Source organism: Trichogramma pretiosum, unplaced genomic scaffold (genome assembly GCF_000599845.2).
Source record: "Trichogramma pretiosum strain Unisexual culture from Peru unplaced genomic scaffold, Tpre_2.0 scaffold75, whole genome shotgun sequence".
Classification (NCBI taxonomy): domain Eukaryota; kingdom Metazoa; phylum Arthropoda; class Insecta; order Hymenoptera; family Trichogrammatidae; genus Trichogramma; species Trichogramma pretiosum.
This window is the reverse complement of record NW_019641613.1, coordinates 150,271-174,809: the sequence shown is the minus strand read 5'-3', so window position 1 is coordinate 174,809 and position 24,539 is coordinate 150,271. Positions and strand designations below refer to the sequence as shown.

The following is a 24,539-nucleotide window of genomic DNA, read 5'->3' as shown; positions in this document are numbered from 1 at the left end:
TTGCATACACTTACACTTACTTCTCTACCGGTTTGTGTGCAGGCGTCATTTTTATGCTTTTCGTCTTTACGAGTTCTAAATGCCCGCGAGAAATAAGAGCTTCTTGGTGCCCGTGCTCGCGACTGCATACATACAGACATACAGTATATATATAAAGAACTGTCGTTTAACAAAATTGCACGCGTGCCGCTTATTTCACCACCAGCTGACGGCCGTTGTTTATATCGTAGTTTCTTTTGCACGTGCTCGTACCGCGTTTCAAGCTGAAGATTACACTTTGTATATAATTTACATAGATATGGACACTTGACACGTAGCAAGGCGAAATGAAAAGTCATCTATGTTTAATTCATTGTCTATTATTATTATTCACGCATTATTTTTTTTTATTTTACAAATTGAATGATTCATATTTAACTAGGTCTATAATAGGTCATTGCTCCAATTTATTTAAATATAAGAACTTGCCTGGTATGTATGATACATATTGAATCATATAATATTAATAATTATTATACAATGAAATCACTGACTTAAAAGCAATCAAAGAACTTTCGAGCTTACATTATATATATATAATAGATATAGTTCATTTATTGTTCGAAAACAAAATCTCATCAAATTTTCTACAACGAGAGCTTACAGTCAGGTTTCGTGAGCTCTTTGTAAGAGGAAAAATTTACAAGATTAACATTTTGTTTGTCGAGACAGCGAATCTTCCATAGACTTAAAAAATTGATCTCGTTTCTATTCATACGTAGTATAATAATAGAATATGTTACAAAATACAATCATTTTTTATAATATTTAAAATTAACGTTCATGTAGTCGCCAACAATTTCTTTTTACACTAAAATATATAAAAAACGACTCAATAAACTGTCTGGTGCTCTCATCAACTTATCAAATACTTATAACAAGTTTACACTACAAATCGACGCCCCTTACGAAAAGTAAGAAGTTTATGTGTTAACTTGAATGTAAATATCCTACTTTTCGTAAGAGGCTTCAAAATTGAATCGCACTCTACAGAAGATTCGATTGTACAAAAATAGATTTCTTTTTGCTTGTCCACTACCAGCATACTACATGTTCTATCAATTTTCACGTTAATCTAAACCAGAATTATCTCCAGTGTACAAATATACAAAAGTGCGAAGCTACGGATTAATTAATTAATTAACTTTTTTTTTTTTTTTTTCGTTAAAAAAGATATCGCTTGCAGCCGGCCGCGCCGCACTTGCATCGAATGTTTCCCTGATCGAGCTTCTGGCCCTGCGAATTGTAATCGAACGTGATCTCCTCGTTCTGCTTGATGTCACGGGTGGCGAATAAAGCGAGCTGCGGCATGTCCGGATCCATACAGTTGATCCAGACGGCGTACACGGCGAGATTCGGTTCGCAGGAGTGATTGATGAAGTGCGACACGTTGCCGCGCTCCTCGGCGTCGACCGTGTACTTGCACGGGCTGCCGTCGGGCTCGTTGTAGTCCAGATCGAAGAGGTAGGTGCGACCGGTCTGCTCGTGCTTCTTGCTGCGTACACCGGCCACCTCGTTGGTGATGACCTCGCCGACGTACTGTATGACGAAGGTGCCCTTGGTGATGCCTCGCAGCGTCTTGACACCCCAGCCCCGGCCGTTGTCCGTGCGAAAGATGCAGAGCTTCGCATTGGAGCCCTTCTGCACGACGCGATTGCGGCAGTCGTCCGAGCAGCTGCAGCGCTTGTTGCACTCGTAGATGGGCGTGCCGGGCTTCACGCGGATACGACCCGTGGCCGTGTACGGGAACAACGCGCCGTACTGGGCGTAGCAGCAGTCCCTCTTCTTCCAGTCGCAGTTGTCGCATCCGCAGCCGATTATCGGGTCCTCGGGGATGATGACGCCCTCCGTTGCCTGGTAGACGTTGATGTACGTAAAGTTGGCCGGCGGTCCCTCCAGATCCACCTCGTTCTCCACCTTGATGTTCGGCTGATTCTTGGCGATGTCGTTCATCTCGTCCTCCCAGTCGGAGAGGGTCTTGAGCTGCTTGACGCGCTCCTGCTTGGTCAGCGCGTGAAACACCTCGTCCTTCAGGTCCCGGAGGACTTCCGCGCTCCAGGCGCTCGTCGGCGATTTGTTGAACTTGGCCAATTTTTCGTAGAACGGATCCCAGTTGATCGGATCGTCGATGCTGCTATTGTGTCGCTTGAGCTCGAGCATGTAGCGCACCATTTGTCCCCGGCTGGGCCTGTTGAAATTCACCAGCTTTCGAAAGGTCTGGACCATCTGGAAACGATGGTCCTCGAATTCGAATACATCCAGCAGGTTTTTGCATTTGAGATTGCGCTTGGGCTCCCACGAGTTGAAATCCTCCGCCCAGCCTTTCCACTTAATGAGGTAGTAAGTCGTGTTGTTCGACACCGCCTTGTCCAGTATCGCCTCGACCTCAAACTCCTCTTTGACCACCTCTCGCTTTATGTACTTTCTCGGTTGTTCGCTGTCGTTGTCGTTGCTTTCGTCGTGCTCGTGGTTCTCGCGACTGCTCGAGGATAGATCGATCGACACCCGCTTCATTTTGACCCGAACCTCTTTCCAGACTAATTTTTTGCCGGTGAGCGGACAGAACTCGGGAAATTCCGAGGTGTCTGTTGCCGTCGTCGTCGTAATCGTGGTCGCTGTGTCGCTGACATCTTCGTCAACGTCTTTGGAATTGTCCAGCTCTTCGATCGTCGATCCGTTCGGCAGTTCATGTTCTTGTTCAATGTCTTTCAAACTATCCAGCTCACTATTCAGAGTCCCGTCAGACACTTCACTTTCTTGTTCAATATCTTTAGAGCTATTGAGCTCAATATTCAGCGTCCCGTCAGAAAGTTCACTTTCTTGTTCAATATCCTTAGAACTATCCAGCTCTCCATTCAGTGTCCCGTTCAACAGACCATTTACTTCGATATCTGTGGAAGTGTCCAGCTCTCCGTTCACCAGGTCATTTTTAACAACCCTATTGCGCTTCTTCTTGCTCTTTGATTTGCCATACCTCGACCACATATTACCTATGTTCACGTTTGTGGTAAACCGATTTTCTTATATTTTCTCCAGCGGGTCGTTTCTCGTGCTTTTTTAAACTTCTTTGTCCTTGTCATTCAAGATAATATCTGAAACAATAAAAGAAAAAACAATCAAATTAATATCAATCGTTAACAGTAATTAACTTATGTGAAATACTGTCGCAAAGGTAAACGAACTGCAACGACAATAAAAGTGTGCATGATTTATGCGTGTGAAGCGAAAGGATAAGCATAGAATAATTGGTCTGAGAAACTATTTGTGTACGGATCCTAATTCGTCTCATTCAATAAAAATACCTAAATTTTGCAACGTCTGTGTCTTTTTTTCGGCCGATGTAAACAAGCTCGTCTCGAACGCGCGGACGACTCTTTTAATTGAGTGAGTCACGATCGAGCGAAGAAAGTATGTATCATAGTTGACGATGCAAAAGTATATATACCAAGAATCAAGCCGGCGCACAAACAAACTGGTTACCTCATTACACCCGTTAACCGATTAAGTTTTGGCGACGATTATCAAGTACGAGAAACGTTTCGAAGGAGCCGAATTCTCGGATAAAAAAATGAGCTTACACATTCGGAAAAATCGACGTCGATGCAGCGGCAGTCTGCATATAATAAATAAGCGCGCGTATACACTTATAAACGTCAAGGCGGACATGTGTCAGCGCCAACAGTGCACCCCAATCGAAGCCGGTGCGCCGCGCAACTGCGCGCCTGTTATTATTTCGAGTCAAGCACCTGTTGAGCATCGACGCACACGTCATGCTGCGTCGCCTTATTCCTTCTCTCTCTGTCTCTCTTATTCGTAACAAAAGCGAGTACCAGGTCTAGGGTAAGAAAAACAATTGGCGAAAAATGCGAAGGGGGCAGGAGTTATTCTTCAACGAGCCGAAATATTCAATTTATCTGGAGCCGCGCGTGTTTCGATGCCTCTAGAATCGCCTGTATATATAGAAATGTGATGAGCGTGTTTACAAAGCTCGATCGGAAGTACGATAAGAGAAGCGAGCGAGCGCGCGCGCACTGATAATTATTTAGAGGAAACGCGCGGACACACACAGGAAAGCAGAGAGAAAGAGAGAAGCGGATACTTTTTTTTTACGTATGATACAACACACGAGGCTCACGCGCGTTTAAGGTAATTTTAGAATTACGATAAAAGTGCATCGCGCGCGTTTATGTACACCGCGTGCGACTCTATACGCTTATGCGCAAGCGGTGAACTGCGGAGAAATTAACTTTCTTGAGGAAACGAAGATCCCGATGCGTGGACTAAGATTAAAGGCCGAGTCGTTCTCCTTCCTGAAGAGAGAAAAAGAATAAATAAAAAGAAATTATCAAAAAGGATGTGGACACTTTTTCGACGAGGAAGACGAGGCGCGCGCACACGTGTGTGTCTTGGTCGCCATATAGCCAGGTCGACCACACTCGTATTCTTAATCTCTAATGACTTCCTCGAGAAAGGGGGCTGCTGTCTCGGCAGTGCCAACACCTTACGCGTTTTTGGGCCCACCCTCTTTTCCGTCGCACCGCAATGTACCACCGAGCTTATACACGCGATAAGAACAATTTCGCGTTTATGCCGGTGTTGTGTGTGCATACGTGCATGCGTCAAGACAACAAGGGTACAATGACACGGTGCATCACACATACTCGGGGACAAGGAGCAATTCTCGTTTCTTGTATACATTATACGTGATGCGTATAAAAGAACATTGACAAAAAAGCGGGGTTTCTTCGCTGTCCCTATTACGTTTTTGTTGTTGTATGCACCTTTATGAAATTGCGATATCTTGGTTGGGTTTCCGGGTAGAAACGAGGTCAATTTGCTCGTGTCCGACAAATATGGCCAGCTTTGATGAGCAACTCTAACGCAAATACCGATATTACGAAAAGAAAAAATAGGATTGATAAATGGATTGAATTTGACATTTTTATACAACTAAGGGGTGACTTTTATTCACTATGAAATTCAATTCACCCTACGGAGCATCAAGAGAGTAAGAAAGAGAGGGAGAGAAAAAAGGAAATCCTCTTTGACCACTCGAAGCATGTCGTCATGATTTTGCTTTGACCATGCGTGGAGCATATATTCGAATCCACCGTGGAAAAGGGAAGTTACTGCGAAATTTTGAAGGATTCGCAAGGCCGTTTATCCCGACTGTCGTCCCAGCTATTGTACCCATATTTTCCCGCGATCGTTGCGTCACCCCAGGCGCATTCACGCTGTACCGCGTGATATATCCATAGGAATTCAAAGAGCCACAAATAATATTCTTAAAGCTCGTCGGATCAAACGCAGCTTTCCGTATCGAGTTCGAGAGACAATCGCGTGTACATCTCTCTCTCTCTCTTTCTTGCGCGCCACAATATGCGTGCGAGTTTGCACGCGGGCAATAGGCCAGAGTTCCGTACAATAAACGCCGTGTATATACGATCGCACATTGCAGTGGGTATGCGTGCGGTGCAGTAATGCACCGCCACCGGTACCCTTGGCATAGAGGCGCGCGGCAAAAACCATATGGCGCAGAGCCACGCCAAGGGTATATATAGGTATACGCATCGAAACACAAGCACGAAGCGGCCAGCAGCGTATTGTATTTATAAGGAGTAGATCGCGAATCATCATTTATCGCGCTAAATAAGAGCGCCGATCGCACGGCCTTGCTCGTATAGTAACTGCGCTCGATCTAGCTGCAGTACACCTTAATGATATTTATTCTCTATTTTTTACATTTGCTGTTCACACGAATGTCGGCTTTCGGTATGCTCGAGTTAAAGAAGTTCGACATTGAATAGTTTTAATTGATTGCTCGAGCTTTTGTTCGCCTTTTTGATTTAACAATTTTTTTTTTTTAAAGGCGATAGAGCCTTTTTTTGACGAATTATCTATTCCACTTTCGAGCATTTGCCGTCTGCACGAACGGAAGTCGCAAGTCAAGCACTTATACTACTACTGCTTTTACTACTTGTGCAACTAGTCAGACTACTACGACTACAACTCATTCCGAACACACGTATGTATCAATTTACGGCACGTTGAGCCTCGCGTGTACTCGCGCATCGTGTCTGCAGCTATTTTACGAGAGTCTGTCCGTAAAAAGCTGTGTGCAGTGCAGCACAGACCCGCTCGAAGGAGTGCTGAAAAAAATAAAAAAAAATAAACAGAGCCTCGATCAATATTTTACCGCGACACAGCTCCGTTCCGAGAATCTTTGGACCCCGTGCGAACACCTCCTAAATACATACACCACATATATCGGGCCGAAATTTAAGACCAACTGAATTTCAATGGATATTGCTTGTCGTTTGATAATGATGGAATTTCGATGATAACGAATTTGGAGACAGAGAGAAAGTTCGCACTTCTTACGTGGCGACAATTTTTGCTGCGCAAGAGAGAACATTGCAATCGGTTTGTCTCTCTGGTGCGAGTTATCGAACAAAGAACGACGGTATGTGTAATTTACCTAAAAATTGGTTGCGAGTTATTGACGGTTTGTAGAGAGCCTCCTTTATGTATTGCCCTCTGATCAATTCTTCATTCGATTCTACCGACTCTTCGAGCGGTTCCTTTGTTGATTGTGCTCTCCTGCGAATGAAAAAAAAAATGATAACGTTAATTTAGATATTTTCAGAGCTGTATGAAAATTAATTCAATTTTAATTGTTTTTAATACTATTGGTTTAGGCTAGGATTGTCAATTAATTCAAATATCAAATCTAAATATGCACATAAGGCTCGCATCTCCTCGCGTTTTGGTTTTATTTTTCAATATAGACAAAATTCCAAAGTTGCATAAAAAAAAAGGAATAAAGTTAATAGCTTCAAGAACTGAAGAAAATATACCCTCTCATTTTGCGGTTTTTGCGCTTTCTCGAAATAATCTCGCTCTCGCGTTTGTATACAAATGTTTTTCTGCAAACACATCAGCTTAAATAGTTTAATGAATATTCGCACTTTCTCTCTCTCTCTTTCGCTCTTCTTCCATCTTTTCACTGCACCGAAGCCAAAAACGCCATAATTGCTGTTTAGAAGACAATAAAGGAGAGAGACAGACCGTGTGCATAGAGCTAAGGTAAAGAAAAATTCTTCTTTCAGGATCAAAGCCGCAATTGGAATTCAAGCGCCATTCAGCGCAAAAATCACAATCGCTTCCATTGAGAAGAAGTAGAAGAAGAAGCAGAGGAGGCAAGAAAAAGCAGAAGAAGAAGACGAGCAGGCCCCGAAAAAGAAGCAAGAAGAAGAGAAGGAGAGGAGCTGCAGCACATAAGCGACGATGCGGTACGACCTTGGCCACTCATGAATGAAACTTGCTGCGCATCACGAAAGCATCGCGATGATGTTCCCACCGACAACGCTTATACAGCGAGAGAGGCGCATGTTATGTATACAAGGCGGCGGCGGCGGCGGCGGCGGCGACTTCTGCAACGAAAGTGAAAGCTTAGCATGTATACATAGACGTGTATACACATGCACGCAGCACACGTATATAATACGCGCGAAAGAGAGTAAAAATCTCAGCACCGTGTGTGTGTGTGCATACGACGATGCTCGAGTTATGGTGTGTATATCGTGAATGAACGCAAATTGCCCTAGAGAGAAGAAGAGTAAGTGCAGCGCAGATTGCTCGTGATGCAGCCGCGAGCAGCTCGCTCTTCGTGTGTGCCCATCGGCACGACGAATAAGCTCAATTTTCTCGCGACCGGATACGAATCGTTTGTTTATTAAAACTTATACGGAAAGGACGAAAGATGTCGATTTGTTTTTCAAGCGACAGTCATCAAGAAAATTCATCATCGATGTTTGTTTTCGTGGTATGAATTAAAGATGCGCAAGGATAAAAAAAAATAATGGAAATATACAAAGAACCCATGTCGATGAGCTAATTTCTCATTGTGCGATATGCGCGCGGGGTACCTTGTATTTATACATCTTCTTGGACCCACGCGCGGTTCGCTTTGTGGCATGGGACTCCTCTCTCGAATTCACGGTATAAATACAGATCACGTGTACCTGTGCTCTCGTGCTTTTCACCTTGTGCCAGTGAAGAGCACGGCCCGGAAGAGATTTGTTTTCTCAATGAACGCGTTGCAACTGTACGAGAATTCCCATCACTGTTACCAAGACGCAACACACACACACACAAACAACAAATCCAATAGAGAAGACGGCAGCGCGCGAGAAACGCGTAGTACTCTGATCCATTGCGACATTACTGCCGCTGCTGCTTTGCACCCCCAACGGCTCTTCCACGAAGCGCCACTCGATTGCATTTTGCCTGGGCATGGTATAATAGGGTCCCCTTTTATTTTATTCACCTTTGAGGTGGGCGCATGCCAATCTTTATGTGCGTAGTACATACAGTACTTCTCTCTCTCTCTCTCTGTAAGGTGGCACACACACACACACTCACGGGGGCCTGTGCGTGATTCCGCAGCGTCTTACGTCGGTTCATTTACAAAAGGAAGATGCGTGAGAATTGGCTAGGTTACACGCTATTTTTCTATGTAAGCATCGACATTCCGATCGCCGTGATGTACCATCATTCGTCCTACATTATTATGTACTACTACGAGTAAGTAGCGATCGACTTGCGATCGATCGTTGTTTGTACCTACAGAATACCGCATGATCGCCCATTGATTCGTCATTAAATGCAATCGATCACTTGGGAACTTTGGCATACTTTTCGGAGGAATAAAGCAAAGACACGAGTACTCACACGATCATCGTACGAAAATGCTTCGCAGGCGTGTCAAACAAAAAATTACGATGAAGTTCTTGTACGCGGCTCGAAGCTGGATATATGCACATGCGTGTGTGCAGTGCGTATATGTACGGCGCGAAGACCAAAAAGTACGCGAGAGATCGCGCGTGGGAATGGAGATTCTTCAAAGTATTCGCGTATCTTGTATCGAGAACGGAAAAATTTTTCTCAGGCGTAATTCGAGACACTTTTCTTAATCGACGGGCGATTATTGACCTCTCGCTGATTCTTCCGGTTATTGCGTGAAAACAATCATGATTTAAATGCCCCGCAAACTTCCTCCATACTTTTTTTTAATAATTGTACATATAATTGTATATTTTTTACTCCCTAGGTGCAAAATATACCATTTTTTTTATGTGACAATTTATTGTACTTTAGCTTAGATATTATGCACTAGCTCTGTGGGATTGAGTCACGTGCTGTAATCGCGTGTCGGAATTCCGAGATTTGTCACGGGGCAAGCGCGTGCATGTGATCATCGTCGCATGTGTAACAATATATCGAGAATCTCAACGCGAAGACGCGCACAAAGCACCCGAGCTACCTATAAGCTCGGCTTTATTTCCTCCGATAACAATTGTATAATCATTCTGCGGTCGGAGCTCGCCGATGATCGCTTTACACCAGTGTCGATGCGCCACGATCGGCACACGATACATTTACCGCAGAAACCAAAAATATTTGCGCGCGACCCTGAATGGGTGAAAGGATTGCGATCGTGCGTGGCACCGATGGTTTTAGAACAAAAAATTGCATTAGTCCTAATTTCGCGGTGTGTGTGTGTGTGTGTGTGTGCACAGGATTCTCTTCTTTTTCTTTTGTAATTTTAAACATCGAGCTGCAGGGAAAAATGTGTAAAACACACTAGTACATACGACGAGCATTTCGCATGGGGCTTGCATAACAACGTTTTTCAAAGTTACGAAGATCAGCAGCAAGCACATACATTTTTATGGGTCTACCACAATCTGCATATAATGACTGCGACTTGATTGGGCCGGATGCGGCGCTCCTATCTATGTATACGCGCACACACGGAGCACTCACACGCGCGCGTGCGGACAGTACAGACACACACGGGCACACGCGCAGTCGCCAAAAGTAGCCCCGAAGAATACTCGGAACGAGAGCTCCGTAGTGAGAGAAAGAGGAAGATTTTGGGAGAAAAAAGAAGTTAGAGGTATTCATTTTCATCGTTTATCTCTCATCGCGTGGATGGACGTATATATATAGATGCACGTAAAGCACGCGGCTCGTATATATTTATACGTATGCGCTGGCACGGTGAATAATTAGAAGTTTCGGGCGATTTTGAGGATGAATGCTCGACTCGACGCAAGTCGCAACTCTCGTAAATTCTGCTTCCGATCGTATGACGAAGTCAATTATCTCGAACAATTTTTGTTAAAAAAATTACGAGTGCTCGAAATAAAATGAAAAAAAGAGAGAGAGCGAAGGAATTGAATAAGCGCGACGACAATCGTCAGAACTTCCAAGCTCCATGGGAACTTTTGGCGCAGTGGTGTAAACCAGATAGGAAGAATCCCAAGAGTGCAGCGTGTGTCCGTGGCCCGTGGAAGTGTATGTGGATCGTGTGTACGACGAATAGAGCTGCTGATGCTGTTGCCGCTGGTGTGCTTTATATATATACGTACAATCGCATCGCCGAAAAATCATGCGTGCTCGTGTCGCGCGGCTGCTGCTGCTGCTCTCACGCTCTTGACGAGATTCGAGCTTGCGTGTGTGTTGCACACACACATACGTCCATACATTCATACGTGTATACGAGAGGGCAGTGGGCGCGTCTCTTTAAACTACGCGCGAGTCGCGCGCGCCTGAGATTACCAGCGCCGAGAGAATCCCTTACACCGTGTGAGATATACACGCAGAGAAAGACAGAGAGAGGCGAGAGAACATTGGCGTAGCTGTAAAAGATGCATCCAAGAGGTTTCCATTCGCCTATAAAGGCGCACTTCCCTTTTGTCGCACGCGACGTCTGCACGGCCTCGATTAAACTACCTCCCTCTCACGAGAGTGAAAACTACAAAGGTTTCTTCTCCTCTCTCGCGGCTCGCCATGTTTACGAGTGTGCATGTGTATAAACACGCGCGCGGGCATGGAGGAGCCAAACAAGAGCCGATCTATACCAGTGAATCGGCGCTTTAAACTCAAAACCAAAACAATTAGACCAGCGTTTGTTGGTATTTTTTTATTTTTCATTTTCTCCCATTCTGTCTCTTTCGTCTCTGCCATATACGCGTTCTATTGTACGCGGATCGCTTCGCTTTCGTGGAACGATTTCGGCATATACGATTGAACGTATTGTGAGCGAAGCGCGTATAACGACGTTGCTGCTGCCACTGCTGCTGCTCCATTGATGAGAATCGGCGATTTTTAAAAAGGCGTGATTTCTCTGAAACCTACGGTACGTATACACAGCGAACTATCAGATAAAGGCAGTAATTGCAGTCGATAACGTGGACAACCTATTGCAGGCTTTTGCCCGTTTGGACGGAACTTTTGCGTCAAAAAGTCCCATATTTCCTACAGATAACGCGTGCTATACTGGCAAGTAAGAGATTATCAATCCGAGGAAAAAAATAATACGTATAATTGTCGGCTTTCGTACGTGTCAATTTTCCAAATAAGCTTTCAAAAAAAAAAAAAAAAGGAAAGAAATAAGTGTCGAAAGGGGTGTGTTACCTTTCACACCTGTAAGGGTGAGAGAATTCCTAAAAACCAAATTTACAAAAATATCAACAGGTACACAATACGTAACGTTGCAATTTGCGAGATAGCCGATCGAAGCTGAGCTACCATTGCAATCGCCCAAAAATGCTCCCGATGCCATATGTCCACGCCGGACAAAATTTATCCCCCGGTGGTGGTGCGTCATCGTATCGCATACATTTCAGGTGGGAAAGACCAACAAGTGACCAGCGCCCTGATATCGAAGACTATTATGCGAGTTAGAGAAAAGAGAGAGAGAGAGATTATCTAAACTTATAAGCACACGAGTGCAAAATTCTTCTATACGCACATATATCATACAGGGAAGGTACACACGATGTATAAGAGCTTAGAAAGCTGCAGACCGCGTCGGTAATAGGTGTCCAGTCAGCGCCAGTATATATCGGCCTCGAAAATCTGCAAGGCTGCTATCTCTCCCCCCGTTTGCCCCCCCCCCCCCCGTCGGATGCTTCAACGAGGCATCGAGAGCTACGCGCAGCTTAGGTATAGAGCGGCGCATACCCTTAGTGCGGTGGCAGAAGTCGCGAACCCTCTTCGTTCCCACAATTCGCCCCAAGTATACGGCACCTTAATGAGAGCAGCGAGAGCAGCAACAGCAGCAGCACCACCACTGCTTGCACCGACACTCGTGGTATTTATGCTGTATCTTCCCTCGAGTCGCGCAAGAATCGAGACTTTTTGCATTCGTCGCTGCTGTTGTGTGCAGTCATGCCGGTAGGGCAGATGCTTGGGTATTCGTATGAATATATATGGTGCCACGCAATTCGTACCCCTCGCGCGTCGGTGCTGCCGCCGCTGCAGCCAGGGCAAATTAAAAGACGCAAGGTGCACTTGAAAAACGTGAGCGAGAGACAAATATACGATACATGCGAAAGATGAGAAAGTTTGTACAAGGGAAGCGCAGGTAAGGCGCGCAAAGGTCCGTGCAGCGCAGTATGAGAATCTACTTTTCCTTCCGGTGCTGTCACGCCGGGCTCATACTCGTATAAGTATACAATCGATTTCTGCGCGATCGCGTCCGCAGAGAGTCGAGTCGTATATCGAGTAGCTTCTCGGCGCCGAGTGGTACCCCGAGTCTTTCTACTATATATATGCCAGACAAGACTCGCAATCGCACTTCCGTGTTCATGGTCGTGGCGACGCGGAGGGTGAATTTGCGCCTGTTCTCTAGCTCTCTGTCTCTTACTCTCTGTGGAGTGCTTATACTACTGCGTAGTAAAATGCAGCTGCCACGCCGCCACGAGAACTTGAAACGCGTGCACGCGCAACAACAACAATTACAACAACGACGCACTACGACTACAACGCAATCGCTGCTATTGCTGCGGCAGGCACGAATTTTTCCTTTTCAAGCCGACCGACTCGAGTGCGTACGCGTAATCGTTTGGCACTAAAGTACGCCTGTATGCACATTGCACACGTATGCGTAAACGCACGCGCAAGAGCAATTATCGAATCACGATCGCGCCGATGGCACAGCGCACATTGCGTTGCAATTAATACATAATGCCTGCCACGCACGTGCTTCGGGCTATAGTACTAGAAAAATAATCAAGATTTTTTTATTGAGAAAATTGATGTGCCAGTCGTGACTACATTACGATTCATGGCGCGCGTCGTGAATAGGGGGATGAAAAAGCTCAGGTGGCTTCGAACAAACAAGAAAGGATTAGCCATTCGAAATCACAACACACGCGGCTAGTGTATCAACTTTATCATCCGTATTTGCGCATATTTTACGGCGTTTAAGCCCGAGCCGGTGAGTAAATATTAGAAAATATTATATCGTCGTGAGTTACGCGTCGTGCAAAAAATAGTACAGAGAGAAAGAAGAAGGAGAGAGGATAAATCAAAGCATTGATTCTAAAATAAAGGGGTTCTCCATCGAGTTGGAGCTTAAAGTTTAGGATAAATATTAACATTGCAGCAAGCGGCGATGCATTCGAACGCCATTTCAGGCGGATGAAACATAGTTTGCCTTGACACATTCCTTTTAGCGAATAAAATCGAGGGACATTAAATTCCTGTACACGGTATTGGCTCCACAACGTTGCGAGCTTCGAAAAACTAGGCATTAAAAGTCACTCAAAGCCATCGAGGATGAACTAGGACATATTTTATATCCAACCTGACCTCACACGCTTTTGCGACCCCTGCAGTTTAATGACATCATTTTTTTGCAGGCTCGCTCTCTTTATTTTTCGTCGCGCAGTCGTCGTCGCTGTTGGGCGATCGCACCCCTAAAGTGTCGCGTACGTGCACTGCATATTTCGCCAATGAAATCGGACCCAACCCAGGTGCTGACGCCGCTAATGCTAATGCCGCCTTGCACTCTCCGAATGTCTGCATTATTCAAGTATATAATTCACGCTCGAAATTCATTTGCGGCGTGGGAAGCGATGCTATGATTACTATTTTGATAAGGAACGCGTTTACCCGTGTGTAGATATGCGCGCGCGTCTCGCATGCACGAAAGCAAATGCCGTCACATGTGCTCGCTTGACGAACCCTTTCCCGGCGTACATATATTATATATCCTACGCGTTAACTTCTGAAGATGCGCAGCGTCGGTGGTGGTGGTGGTGGCGGCGACGGCGTACGATGCCTACATTAATATTTACTTATATTTGGGACGCGCGATGGGAACGGTAAAGTGGGATGGTCCCATAGGTGATCATTGGTGCTTCTCTGTCTCTCTTTCTCGTTTTTTTTTTTTGTACAGTGACATATTTATAGCCTGCATGAATTAAAACATACAGTGTATGTAACTCGTGGTATTGGGTGTTCGAGTTTATTGACTTTAATGACTCGCGCGCTACAACTCGTTTGTGTGTAGTGTGCCTCATATGACTCTCGGGAGCTTTGGGCTTCCAACTACAAACATTTTTCTCGCCCGACGTTTAAACTCTGATTTTTTTTCCTTCCTTTCCCCCCGCATTTGAAAATATTTGTCAAGGTGCAATTGCTCGAAATAAAGGCATTAAACGAAGTTTCGGTAGAATTTTTGAAATTACTCTATACGCATACTCGGATATACAAGAGGACTGGGGCGCGCAAGCACGATGAAAATTGTTTCGCCGAAGCCAGCCCAGGTATGCAACTCATTCGATTGACTGCTGGCCTTTTTTCTGCGTTTTTTGAAAAGCATATTCCACATACGTGTGTTGTACGGAGGAGCCTCGCGCTGGCTGATAGACCATATTAATCTCGAAAATTAGAAATGGCCGAAAAAAATTGGAATGCGCAGCGTGGAATAAGGGAGGAAGAGTAAGGACCTTACGACGAGCCACGCGGGTATATTTATACACGCACCAGAACGTGTTTTGGGATGGGTGAGAATGCCGAATGTGCGAAATACAATAGGGCGAGGTTCAAATGAAAATAAGTCCAGACGCGTAAGTCGAATCGCGACAAATCGTCGTCCAAGTGCTCCGCGCACTTTGTGTATAGGGAAGCGTCAGTCCAAAAGTTCACATGACACATCATCGATGCGCGACGCCTTATTTCAAATTCTCGTCTGTCGGGCAATGCACTATATATATTTTATAGGATAAGAGCTTCGATGATGATTCTAATCGGCGCGCTGCGCTATAAACGAAACGCGATGTTGCTTTTTTTGTCGCGCACTGCGGACAAACTCTTGTCAACTGCACAAATGACGCCCTTCGAATTTCCAGCGAAACGCGCGCGAATCGACGGGCTCGAAATTGAGTTAATTACGATGAATTTATGAAGATGAAACAGAGAGAGAGAGAGAGTGAACGAAACGACTTCATAAACAGGGAGACGACGCGATTCCGCTGATAAAATAAAAAGATAGTACGTAGTACGAGGAACGCGTCGTGAGTCAGTCATGAAACGAAAAAATTAAAGTTCATAATAATAGTGGCCCTCGCTTTTGTGCGTGAGTGTGTGCGCTGCGACTCGATCGGTCGATGCATCGAAAAATCGTCTCGGCGCGTAACGAGTTGCACAATGCACGCAACTTTGAAAAATCGGAGTTATAGTCGGGCCCGATCGGTTGAAAGAGCCAATCGAGCCGCGCGCGTATAATATACGAAGGGAATTTTAAACAAATGCAAGAATGCCAAAACATGAAAAAACAACTTGTCCCGGTTATACGATCGCAATTCTTTTACTTCTAATTGTTCTTGCTTTCTTTCCCTCTCTCGCTCTCTACATATACCTTTGGGTTTCAAAGGGCCCTCTTCTGCATGCCTCTGCGTTTTCTCTTTGTCTTACTATATGCTCTAACTTTAGGGCTGGACATAGGCTCTGCTGCTGCTGCTGTATGCGTATAGGGTTTAGGTACAGTGCTTCGAGCTGGTATGTTTATATCGGAGGCCTTAGATCCCTTCTAAGAAGAGCGACTCGAGATCTGGAATCCCTTAAAGTCAGTGGTCCCGACAACCTGTACTACTATATACGCTTCTCGCAAAGCGAAAAAGAGAACGAGCGAGCGAGAGAGAGAGGAGCCGCCAACGCGCACGCAATTTTTAATCTGTCCTTGGTTTTCGTAGCAGCCTCGTACACGGTGGTGTGTGCGTTTTTTTTCACGCTCTCCTCCTCCTCTGCTCTGCCAGTGAACCGTGGGCTCTTTCTCTCGCTCTCTCGCTCTCTCTCTCTTCCTATCTTTCGATGGTGTCGATGCGTAAGTATATGTGCGATCCCGCACTGCACTCAGGCAGATATCTAACACTTAAATGTATAAACCGGCGCACAGACGTGGCTCCGCGCCGATCCGAGAGAATAGAATGGGAGAGAGCGAAAGAGAGTGCGAGGAGACCTAGGGTTCGAACTCTGCACTTTTTTCCATCTTTTTATGATAAATGGCCGTTACTTCCTGTTTACAAAAGTGGTGGCGCGCGAGATATTAGAACTGCGTCGGCGGCGACGGCATTTCATATAATACACGCACAGCACAGCAACGAAACCGAACGCCGCCGCCGCCGCCGCCGCCGCTCATGTGCCTTGGCGCAACGACTTGCGGAGCAAATTATTACGAAAAAAAACCGACTGCATATAGCGCCCCGGAACGATACGAGCGAGAGGGAATGCACCTTTCTTATTCTTCCTTTTTTTCTCGGTCGACGCATAGGGCAAAACGCCTTGAACCGCGAGGCGGGCAATTCTCTCGTAATATTTATATTATGCTGGTGCATGGAGGCTCTCTATTGTCCAGCGCGCGGGCTGCATAGGTTCTTGCCCATGCCAATTAATAATAAGCCAATTCGCCCAAAAGAAGAAGGAGGAGGAAGTTATTTCGTCCCTTGCGCTGCGCTGCGCACGGCGGAAACAGTTATTTCTTTTGATAACTTGTCAAATTGAGATCGCGACTCGTCGTTATACTTTGTTGTTGTTGCACACCACGAGGACGTCTTGAGAAAACCGCAAACATTCCGCGCCAATGTTGATATTGTCTTATTAGTCGGGGAAGCACTAGGCCTCGCTTGTTTTCTGCGGTTGCGTTAAAAACGCATAAAAGCGTTTTCTGCCTTGTGTCGCAGTAGAAGGCTAATAGAGTCTAATAACGACTGGCATAAAATTGATAGCATATCATGGTCATGTTTATGACTGTACAAATCATTGCTTGGTTTTATTATCAAATTTTAGGTGTTTGTTGAAACTTGACAGATCTCCAAGCTCATCGCATTGATATATTTTAATATTTGTGTTAATCTCCTAATGCAGGTAGATAGTTCAAAGCTTTAGAATCAAGAGCAAATAGACACTATGACATTGTTACTTTTTTACAAAAGTTTAACAATTGGTCAATCAACAACTCATTATCTGAAAAATACTTGCTCCAAATATATTAAGCGCATGTTGTTACACTTGCTATTGCGTTAGACAGTTCAGTATCCAGTTCCAACATAAGATGATTGTATATATTTAGTTTATATGTGATTTCAATCAATAAAAAATTTACTAACAAGAAAACATCTGTGTAAGGGATAACAAATTCATGTGTTTATACTTGCTATTGAATTAAATACCATTTGTCCATGTAAAATACAAGATGATTTGCTATACATTTACTTAATGCAGGATAGTAGTTACTTCTAATAATTGAACTTTAAACCAATCAACTAATTACATGATCAAATCTAATAATATAGAAACTATAAATTTGACAATAAGCATAAGTTATCATAATATAATGAATAAAAACTTGAGAGTTACTAGGTTATTGAATCCAGCAGCTTCCTTCACAACATATCTTATTATCACATATTGAGACTCAATTTTTGTGTTATTATGTAAAAACTTAGTTATCAATGCAGAATGTTTCAGTAGTAAACTAGAAGTAGACTAGTAGAATAACAAATATCTACATTTGTTATTTCTTTTCAACAAAATTATTTAAACTCATGATGAGAAGCATTAGAAACAAGGAAAAGTTATTGAGATATTTTTGAAAACACAATCACTGTGTTAAAAACCATTCGCGAAAGCTTTGAAAATTATTATTTCACGTAACAAAATCGCATGCGTGTCTTGTTTACACGGGCTTCAATACAGTCGCAGCGAACATTGTATGTGTAATACATTGTGTGCACACGACGACGATCAGCTGGTCGAGTTGGCGGCAGTGCAGCGCCACCGTCGCCGCCATCGTGTCGGGTCACAAACCGCGTACTTTTTACCGAAACACGGCTGCTCTCTAAAAATACATACACCATATAATTGCATTCGGAAAGCCTAAGTTTACAAAAATAACGAGGCTTAGATCAGACTAATCGATCACTCGACGAAACGCAGCCCCGACATCGCGCAGCTCATCTCGAGTAAATATAGATGCGTATACGAAAACCTTATGCACCCACACACGTAGACACACACGGTCGCGCACAGCAGCAGCATAAGGCATAAGCAGCAGCGAGAGAGAGAAAGATGCTCGATGGCGCGCGTGCTCCGCACGCAGAGTCGAAAGTTCGAAACGCCGCGATCTGGCTCGTTTTTACGCAACGAGATTATGTGCTAGGCACGCCTACATTATACACATGGGTGGTGTACACGAGGACGCCCGCGCAAGACAAAAAACCATTACTCTACATAGGTGTATGATGCTTACCTCGAGCAGGACTAGAAGATACGGCAGCAGTGGCGATCAAGTCGGAGCACGCGGCTAGCCTAGCGCCTTGTCTGTCTGTCGGTGTGCCTCTTCTGCTGGCTAAACTTTTTCGCCGCGTCCGATGGCGCTCACTCTCTCTCGCTCGCTTCTCTGCTATTCGATACTTATGCTATATCTTATACCTATCTCTCGGTTCGTCGCGATAGACGTGCAGTCGGCAGCAAAAGCAGCAGCAGCGGTCGTCGTCGCGATAACTTTTTCTCGTGTTGTTGTGTACACACACACTCGTCAACTGCGTCCATCGAATTTGTTTCGCGCACACGCACCCAAGCACATAGTTGTTGTTGCTCGATACACGTTAACGCTGTTTAACCAAGCTCCGTGTGGATGCTCTACCGCCCAGTTTGGACTATCATCGTTGTTTTATTTTTATACTTTCTCTCTCTCTCTTTCTCTCCCTTTTTTCTGACTATTTTACACAATTTTTACGTAGAGCTTTCGCGTACAGACCGGGCGGCTTTTAACCTACGAAATTCGCTCGCCCGTGAAGCGTACGCGGCACAACATCATCGGCAGCGCGCCGAATTCACAGACGCGCACATGTGAGCCGCTTGCAATGTATGTGTGTGCGTGTGTATTATGTTTGGAGCTGCCGCAGCAACGAGTGCGACGAAGACGGAGCGAGAAAAAACCGGCTGCTCTCGGATTTTGCGCGCGAATCTGCCCAGTTGTGTCTTGCCGGCGGCAGAAGTTCCGCATCGCATGTAGGGAGCGCGCGCGCATGCACCGCGCAACACCGTATATATCTATGTAGGTATACCGAGTCTGAGTGACTTTACCGTGGTCTCGAGTGCGTTCTGCTTCAATTTCGCCAATTTCGCAGCGCTGCTTTGCGCGTTTTCCGCTTACCGCAGCGAACGATCTTGGCGCGCTTTTACGAAATTACCTTTTTATGTCATATACCTACCTTTTCTTGAAGGAATAACAGGAGTCATGTTGAAAATGAATGTTTTAAAACGCCTATTCGTCGATTTTCACAATCAAAACAATTATATTTTTTAAAAAACAATGCACGAAAGATGTTTCAAAATTATTATTTTATTTCTTGATTATAATATTTTATACCTGAAATTACACAAAGGCAGATGTTTAAAAGCATTTTTTTTCTCAGTGTAATCTCGATCGATTCATAAAAATATTTCAAGCCAAGTTTTACTTTACGATTCTTTTCTTCTATGTGTATTAATGGAAAACAAGGCTCTCGACCTATAATCCACAAGGCGGAATTTCTGACGACTTATAAGAAGGAGCACTTTAAAGCCGGATGCATCAAAATCCGTGACTCGATTCCTCTTTAATGCACGCTCGAATCGATAAATTAAACGTAACGATCGTATTAAAATTCATCATCCCAAAAAATTGAAATAAAAATAAAACAAGAAAGTAGTAAATTCGTTAAGCACGGATATTTTCGTGCGCTTGCAAGCCTCCAATCGATGTCAAACCCAAGATCATGAGAGTGAAAGCAAACAAAAAAAGCCCCGATATGGCTACATTTCCACAGAAAAAAATGATGACAAAAAGTGTCTCTAAATCTAATAAGATACAATAAGCGAAAGAGAACTTGCAGCACGTTATAGATATAATATGTAACACAAGAGTGCAGTATAAGGAGCAGCGGCGACGGTCGCGTCTGCGGCCGCAGACGCGTGTTGTGCGACTCACTATGCTCGCCGATATTTTTACGAGCGTCCTTCTGGGAATCGCATGCGCGCGCGTAGTTGTCCGACGCCGCTCAGTTGCTTCACACAGATATAACCCTGCACACGAGCGCATGCGAGAGTCGAAAATGATAAGGGCAGATCGCGCGCCGGGCGCTACACACATATCTCATGCACTGAATGCCACGTATGTGTGTATTATTATGTAGGATAGCAAATGCCGCTCTCGCATGTGATGTAGTTATATTTTAAATGCGCACCGCACCGACGTGTGGGACAACAACGCGACGGATTATATATATATATGGGTGAGGAAAAGAAGATAAAGAAGGAAGAAGCGGAACTGCCTGAATATTGCTCTGCGCGTATATAAACGACGCCATCTCATGACGATTGACGTCCGCTTGGGCCTATATAGTATGCGACACAAGTTCATTCATGAAATTCTCTTGCCTTTACTGTTACTGCTGCTGTTGCTGCAAAGCGTGAAAAAAAAAATGAAGATTTCTGTCGCGCACCCACGACGGCTGCGATATACAAACACATCCACGCCTTCTTTGCTCTCCTATGTATATACACACATCGCACATGTTTTGCTTTTTTTTCCCCTTGACTGGTGCTGCTGCCGCTGCTACGTCCTCGGATGACGCAACTCGCGTCGTTCGGCGTCAAGGGTGACACTTTCATTGAGAAATTTCGGTACACGTGCACTGCACGACTCTCGACGCAGATACACAAGTGCAAATCGATGACCGAAAACGTATATGCGAGCTCTGTGCAATCATCGATGCTCCAGATAGAAGAAGACGACGAGAAACACATGCGACTAAAAAGCAGGCCACGCATACGATCGTCAATGTGCACGCAGGACTCGAGAGATGAGATAATGCAGTTGTGCACAGTCAGTCAGTTCCGAAACGACGACACGAGATACCGAGTCACGCGCGCGCAGACGTTAACGAGCCTGCAATTGTTTCATATCCTTATCAGAGGCTAGTTTTCGGAATTCTTGATACAATTGCAAATTAGAAGTGCTTTTAGCTCTCTTTTTTTGACCTCCAATCTGCTGTAGACTCGGAAGATCCGGTCGATGATTGAAGTTCGCCAAGTCCGTGAATGCTTATCGCAATCAGAAACCGGAACAAAAAACTCTGGGCCATGTACGAATTATAACTGTGTCGTGCCTTAATTTTGCCTCACATTTATGTGTACATCAGTAATTAATCGTTACTGATAGAGAACGAAAGAAGGAAAAAAGCTGTTACATATTTTATCGGTATAGAATTTCCATACGTTGGCTCGCGAGCATAATTACACACGAGCTCGTTGCGCGAATGAAAAATCAGCGACGCAGGCAAATAGCTGCACTCCTATCGCCTATCGTCCTTCTCTATAAATCTCTTATCGACGTTACGAACACAAGCTGGCCATTTCGCATACATACAAACATACGCGTAAAATCGTATGCAATGTGCGCAGCTCAGCTTGGCTCTTACTCTCAGCATGCGGCAACAATGTGTCGTCGTCGTCGTCGTCGTCGTCGTCGCGCCGTCGTGAGAAACGCAACAGCACACGCAGAGTCGCCTTGTGTGTGTATATATACGTCGAGGCGGCGTTATAGCGTTTCTTCGAATGTAATAATGGTATAATATGCGTCAAGAGTGTGAGCCAAAAGTCGCATATTATATCGGAGCCTAGCATAGCTACACAGCACTTGAGTTTTAGCGCGAACTTCTTGCGACTATATTATTATACAGCGCCGAGCAGAGAGAGAGAGAGATATACTAATCGGCTCGTATTTGTCAAACTCCGCACGAGATCGAGTTTTTAGAGATTTCAATCTACGTAGATGATACACGTAAGAGGAAAAAAGCTCGATATAACGTCCAGTCGAGAGAAAGAGAAAAAAAAAATTTACATCGAGCCACACACGCGCGAGCTGTATTAACGACGTCAATTTTTCGTGAAATTTTTCACTCTCGCTCGATCTCGCTCGTTCAAGCTCGTCATAAGCTTTGGACATTGGCACGATCGAGAGGGTCGATTTGGGAACGCGAAGGGAATCATAGATACTTATTATATTCATTAGTACTAAATTAATCATACTTCGTCACGGTCAGTGCTAACGACGCGTTTTTTTTTTTTTTTTTTTCAACTATTGTGTAGCAGCAGCGGTCCGCGATCGTAACGAGTTCTTAATAGCTCCATCGAAGCTCGCATTCTTGAACTCTATGTCGTTTCTCGACATCCATCCATGTATACCTCGTAGGCAGCTGATGCGCTTAATTTTTATACACGTCGTGCGCGCCTCCCCACGCACACGTTGCACACGAGTCACGCGCGTATACCTTGAGTCGCGTGAAAAGCAACAACGAGCGTCGTCGCGCACCTGTGTACGGTCAGAAAAAAAATTGCGAAGGTATACGCACTCGTTACAACGAGCTTGGAAAAAAAATATACAGCCGAATCCTAGGGTTCGTAAGAGGGCCCGACGACGACGATCCACCCACCTGAAGTGTTTGCGCGTGGCACGCGTCGCCCGCGTTAACGCACAAATTACTGCGCGCTTCGGAGGAGTTCGTCTTTTACACCATCTATAAAGGGAGTTTGTGTTTTTTTTATTTTGGGCTTTTCGTAGCACATGTCACTCTCTAATGGTTGCGGGCAACTGCGATGTCCGATCTGACGACGACGATCGTCATCATCGCGAACGACGTTCCGGCTGTTGAGCTTTCGCGCGCGACGACCACTGCGCGTCGACAACCGACTCTCGTCCTACGCTCTATCGTATGGATGAGTACGACCCCCTTTGACTCGAGCTAGTACACATACGTGTATGTGTAGGTACTCGTATACGACGTAATACTTACATTATGTTGCATATGTACGCGAGCGACTTTCGCCCATTCGAAATTATAAGGTTCCACCATTTGCACGATCATTAGTATACGCGACGACGCATTATATAGTACGTAGTAGTAGTGGTAGCTCAAGCTGCGTCCAGAAGGATCATTATAATTTTCCATAACTGCTCCAAGTACTGTATGAGTATTTATTAATTCGTTTTGTATGGGCGGCCACTGCTGTTGCTGTTATACCCATCGACCTATTATGTATTATAATGTAATACAAAAGTTCGAGAAACAAAAGAAACATTGTTTGGATGAACTTGTCATTCTCGCCGAAGGCCGATTTCTTTTGTAATTTGTACTAATTTTTTTAAATATGCTATATCGTCTCTGCTGGAATTTTTATCGATTACGAAATTTGAAAAGCTGCAACTCAATTGCGTCGCGTACGCATCTCTGCGTACGTAAACAAAGCTCTCAAAACGGTAACTCGCACACATGCTCACGTATTTTTGTACGTCATCCTCTTCTTCTGCTGCGAATGGGGTAGGACCCATACATCGATCAACAGTTAAAGATATGGGAAACAATTACCTCGACGTAGGACAATTATGCGGTTGGAAAAAAGGAGAAACCGAAGAAAAAGAAGCAGAAGCAGCAACGACGACTACTGCTACGACGAAGCAACAATGTGTGCAGCCGCGCGCACTTGGCAAGTCATTGTTGCCTCGTCCTGCACGCCATTATATACGAAAAGGGGGAGGGTTCGAGAGAAAAGAGGAGACGGGTCGGTTCGAGGTGTCCTGCGCGCGTCCATCAGTGCGTACGACGTATCTCTTTCTCGCATGGGTCGCGTCGAGTCGTTGTCGTAGCCGCTCGTGCCGGGCACACGCACGCCTCGCTTCCTCGGGCATCGTACCCATATACCGGGCCTCGTATATAAAATATGAGCTATAGAGAAGTGCGCAGTATACCCAGGTATATATAGCTGCTGTACGCTTGCTTACTTAAAAACAATGAAATTGCACGACTTGCACCCCTGATCTGCCCCCTGAGACAAGCCATCATTCGGGCACCTTATGTTCAAGACGGTTGCACGACGACGACGTTATAATGGCGCAACCCCTCGCTCGCTATACAGTATAAACGCTGCACCACGAGTCTCGTGTGTCAAAAGGAACTCGGTGTGTGGATAGCGGGCCCCGCTCGTAATACTCGCTCGCTCGCGTCTGGTTTTTGCACTGCGCTAGCTGCAGCCAACGGTCCCGCTAACGGCAACGATACGTTGCCCGTGTGCCTCGCGCTCCCCTTCCTTCGAGGCCT

General features: G+C 45.0%; 1 protein-coding gene across 1 annotated transcript; it reads right to left on the bottom strand.

Annotated features, from left to right (window-relative positions):
- Positions 1–343: 343 nt before the first annotated feature.
- On the bottom strand, positions 344–19,230 carry LOC106657731 (histone-lysine N-methyltransferase SUV39H2). Its single transcript, XM_014379392.2, has 3 exons — positions 18,647–19,230; positions 6,518–6,639; positions 344–3,131 (listed from the first exon to the last, which is right to left on the bottom strand). Exon 3 carries the CDS (start codon positions 3,022–3,024, stop codon positions 1,204–1,206), a length of 1,821 nt encoding a protein of 606 aa, XP_014234878.1. The 5' UTR covers positions 3,025–3,131; positions 6,518–6,639; positions 18,647–19,230; the 3' UTR covers positions 344–1,203.
- Positions 19,231–24,539: the final 5,309 nt, after the last annotated feature.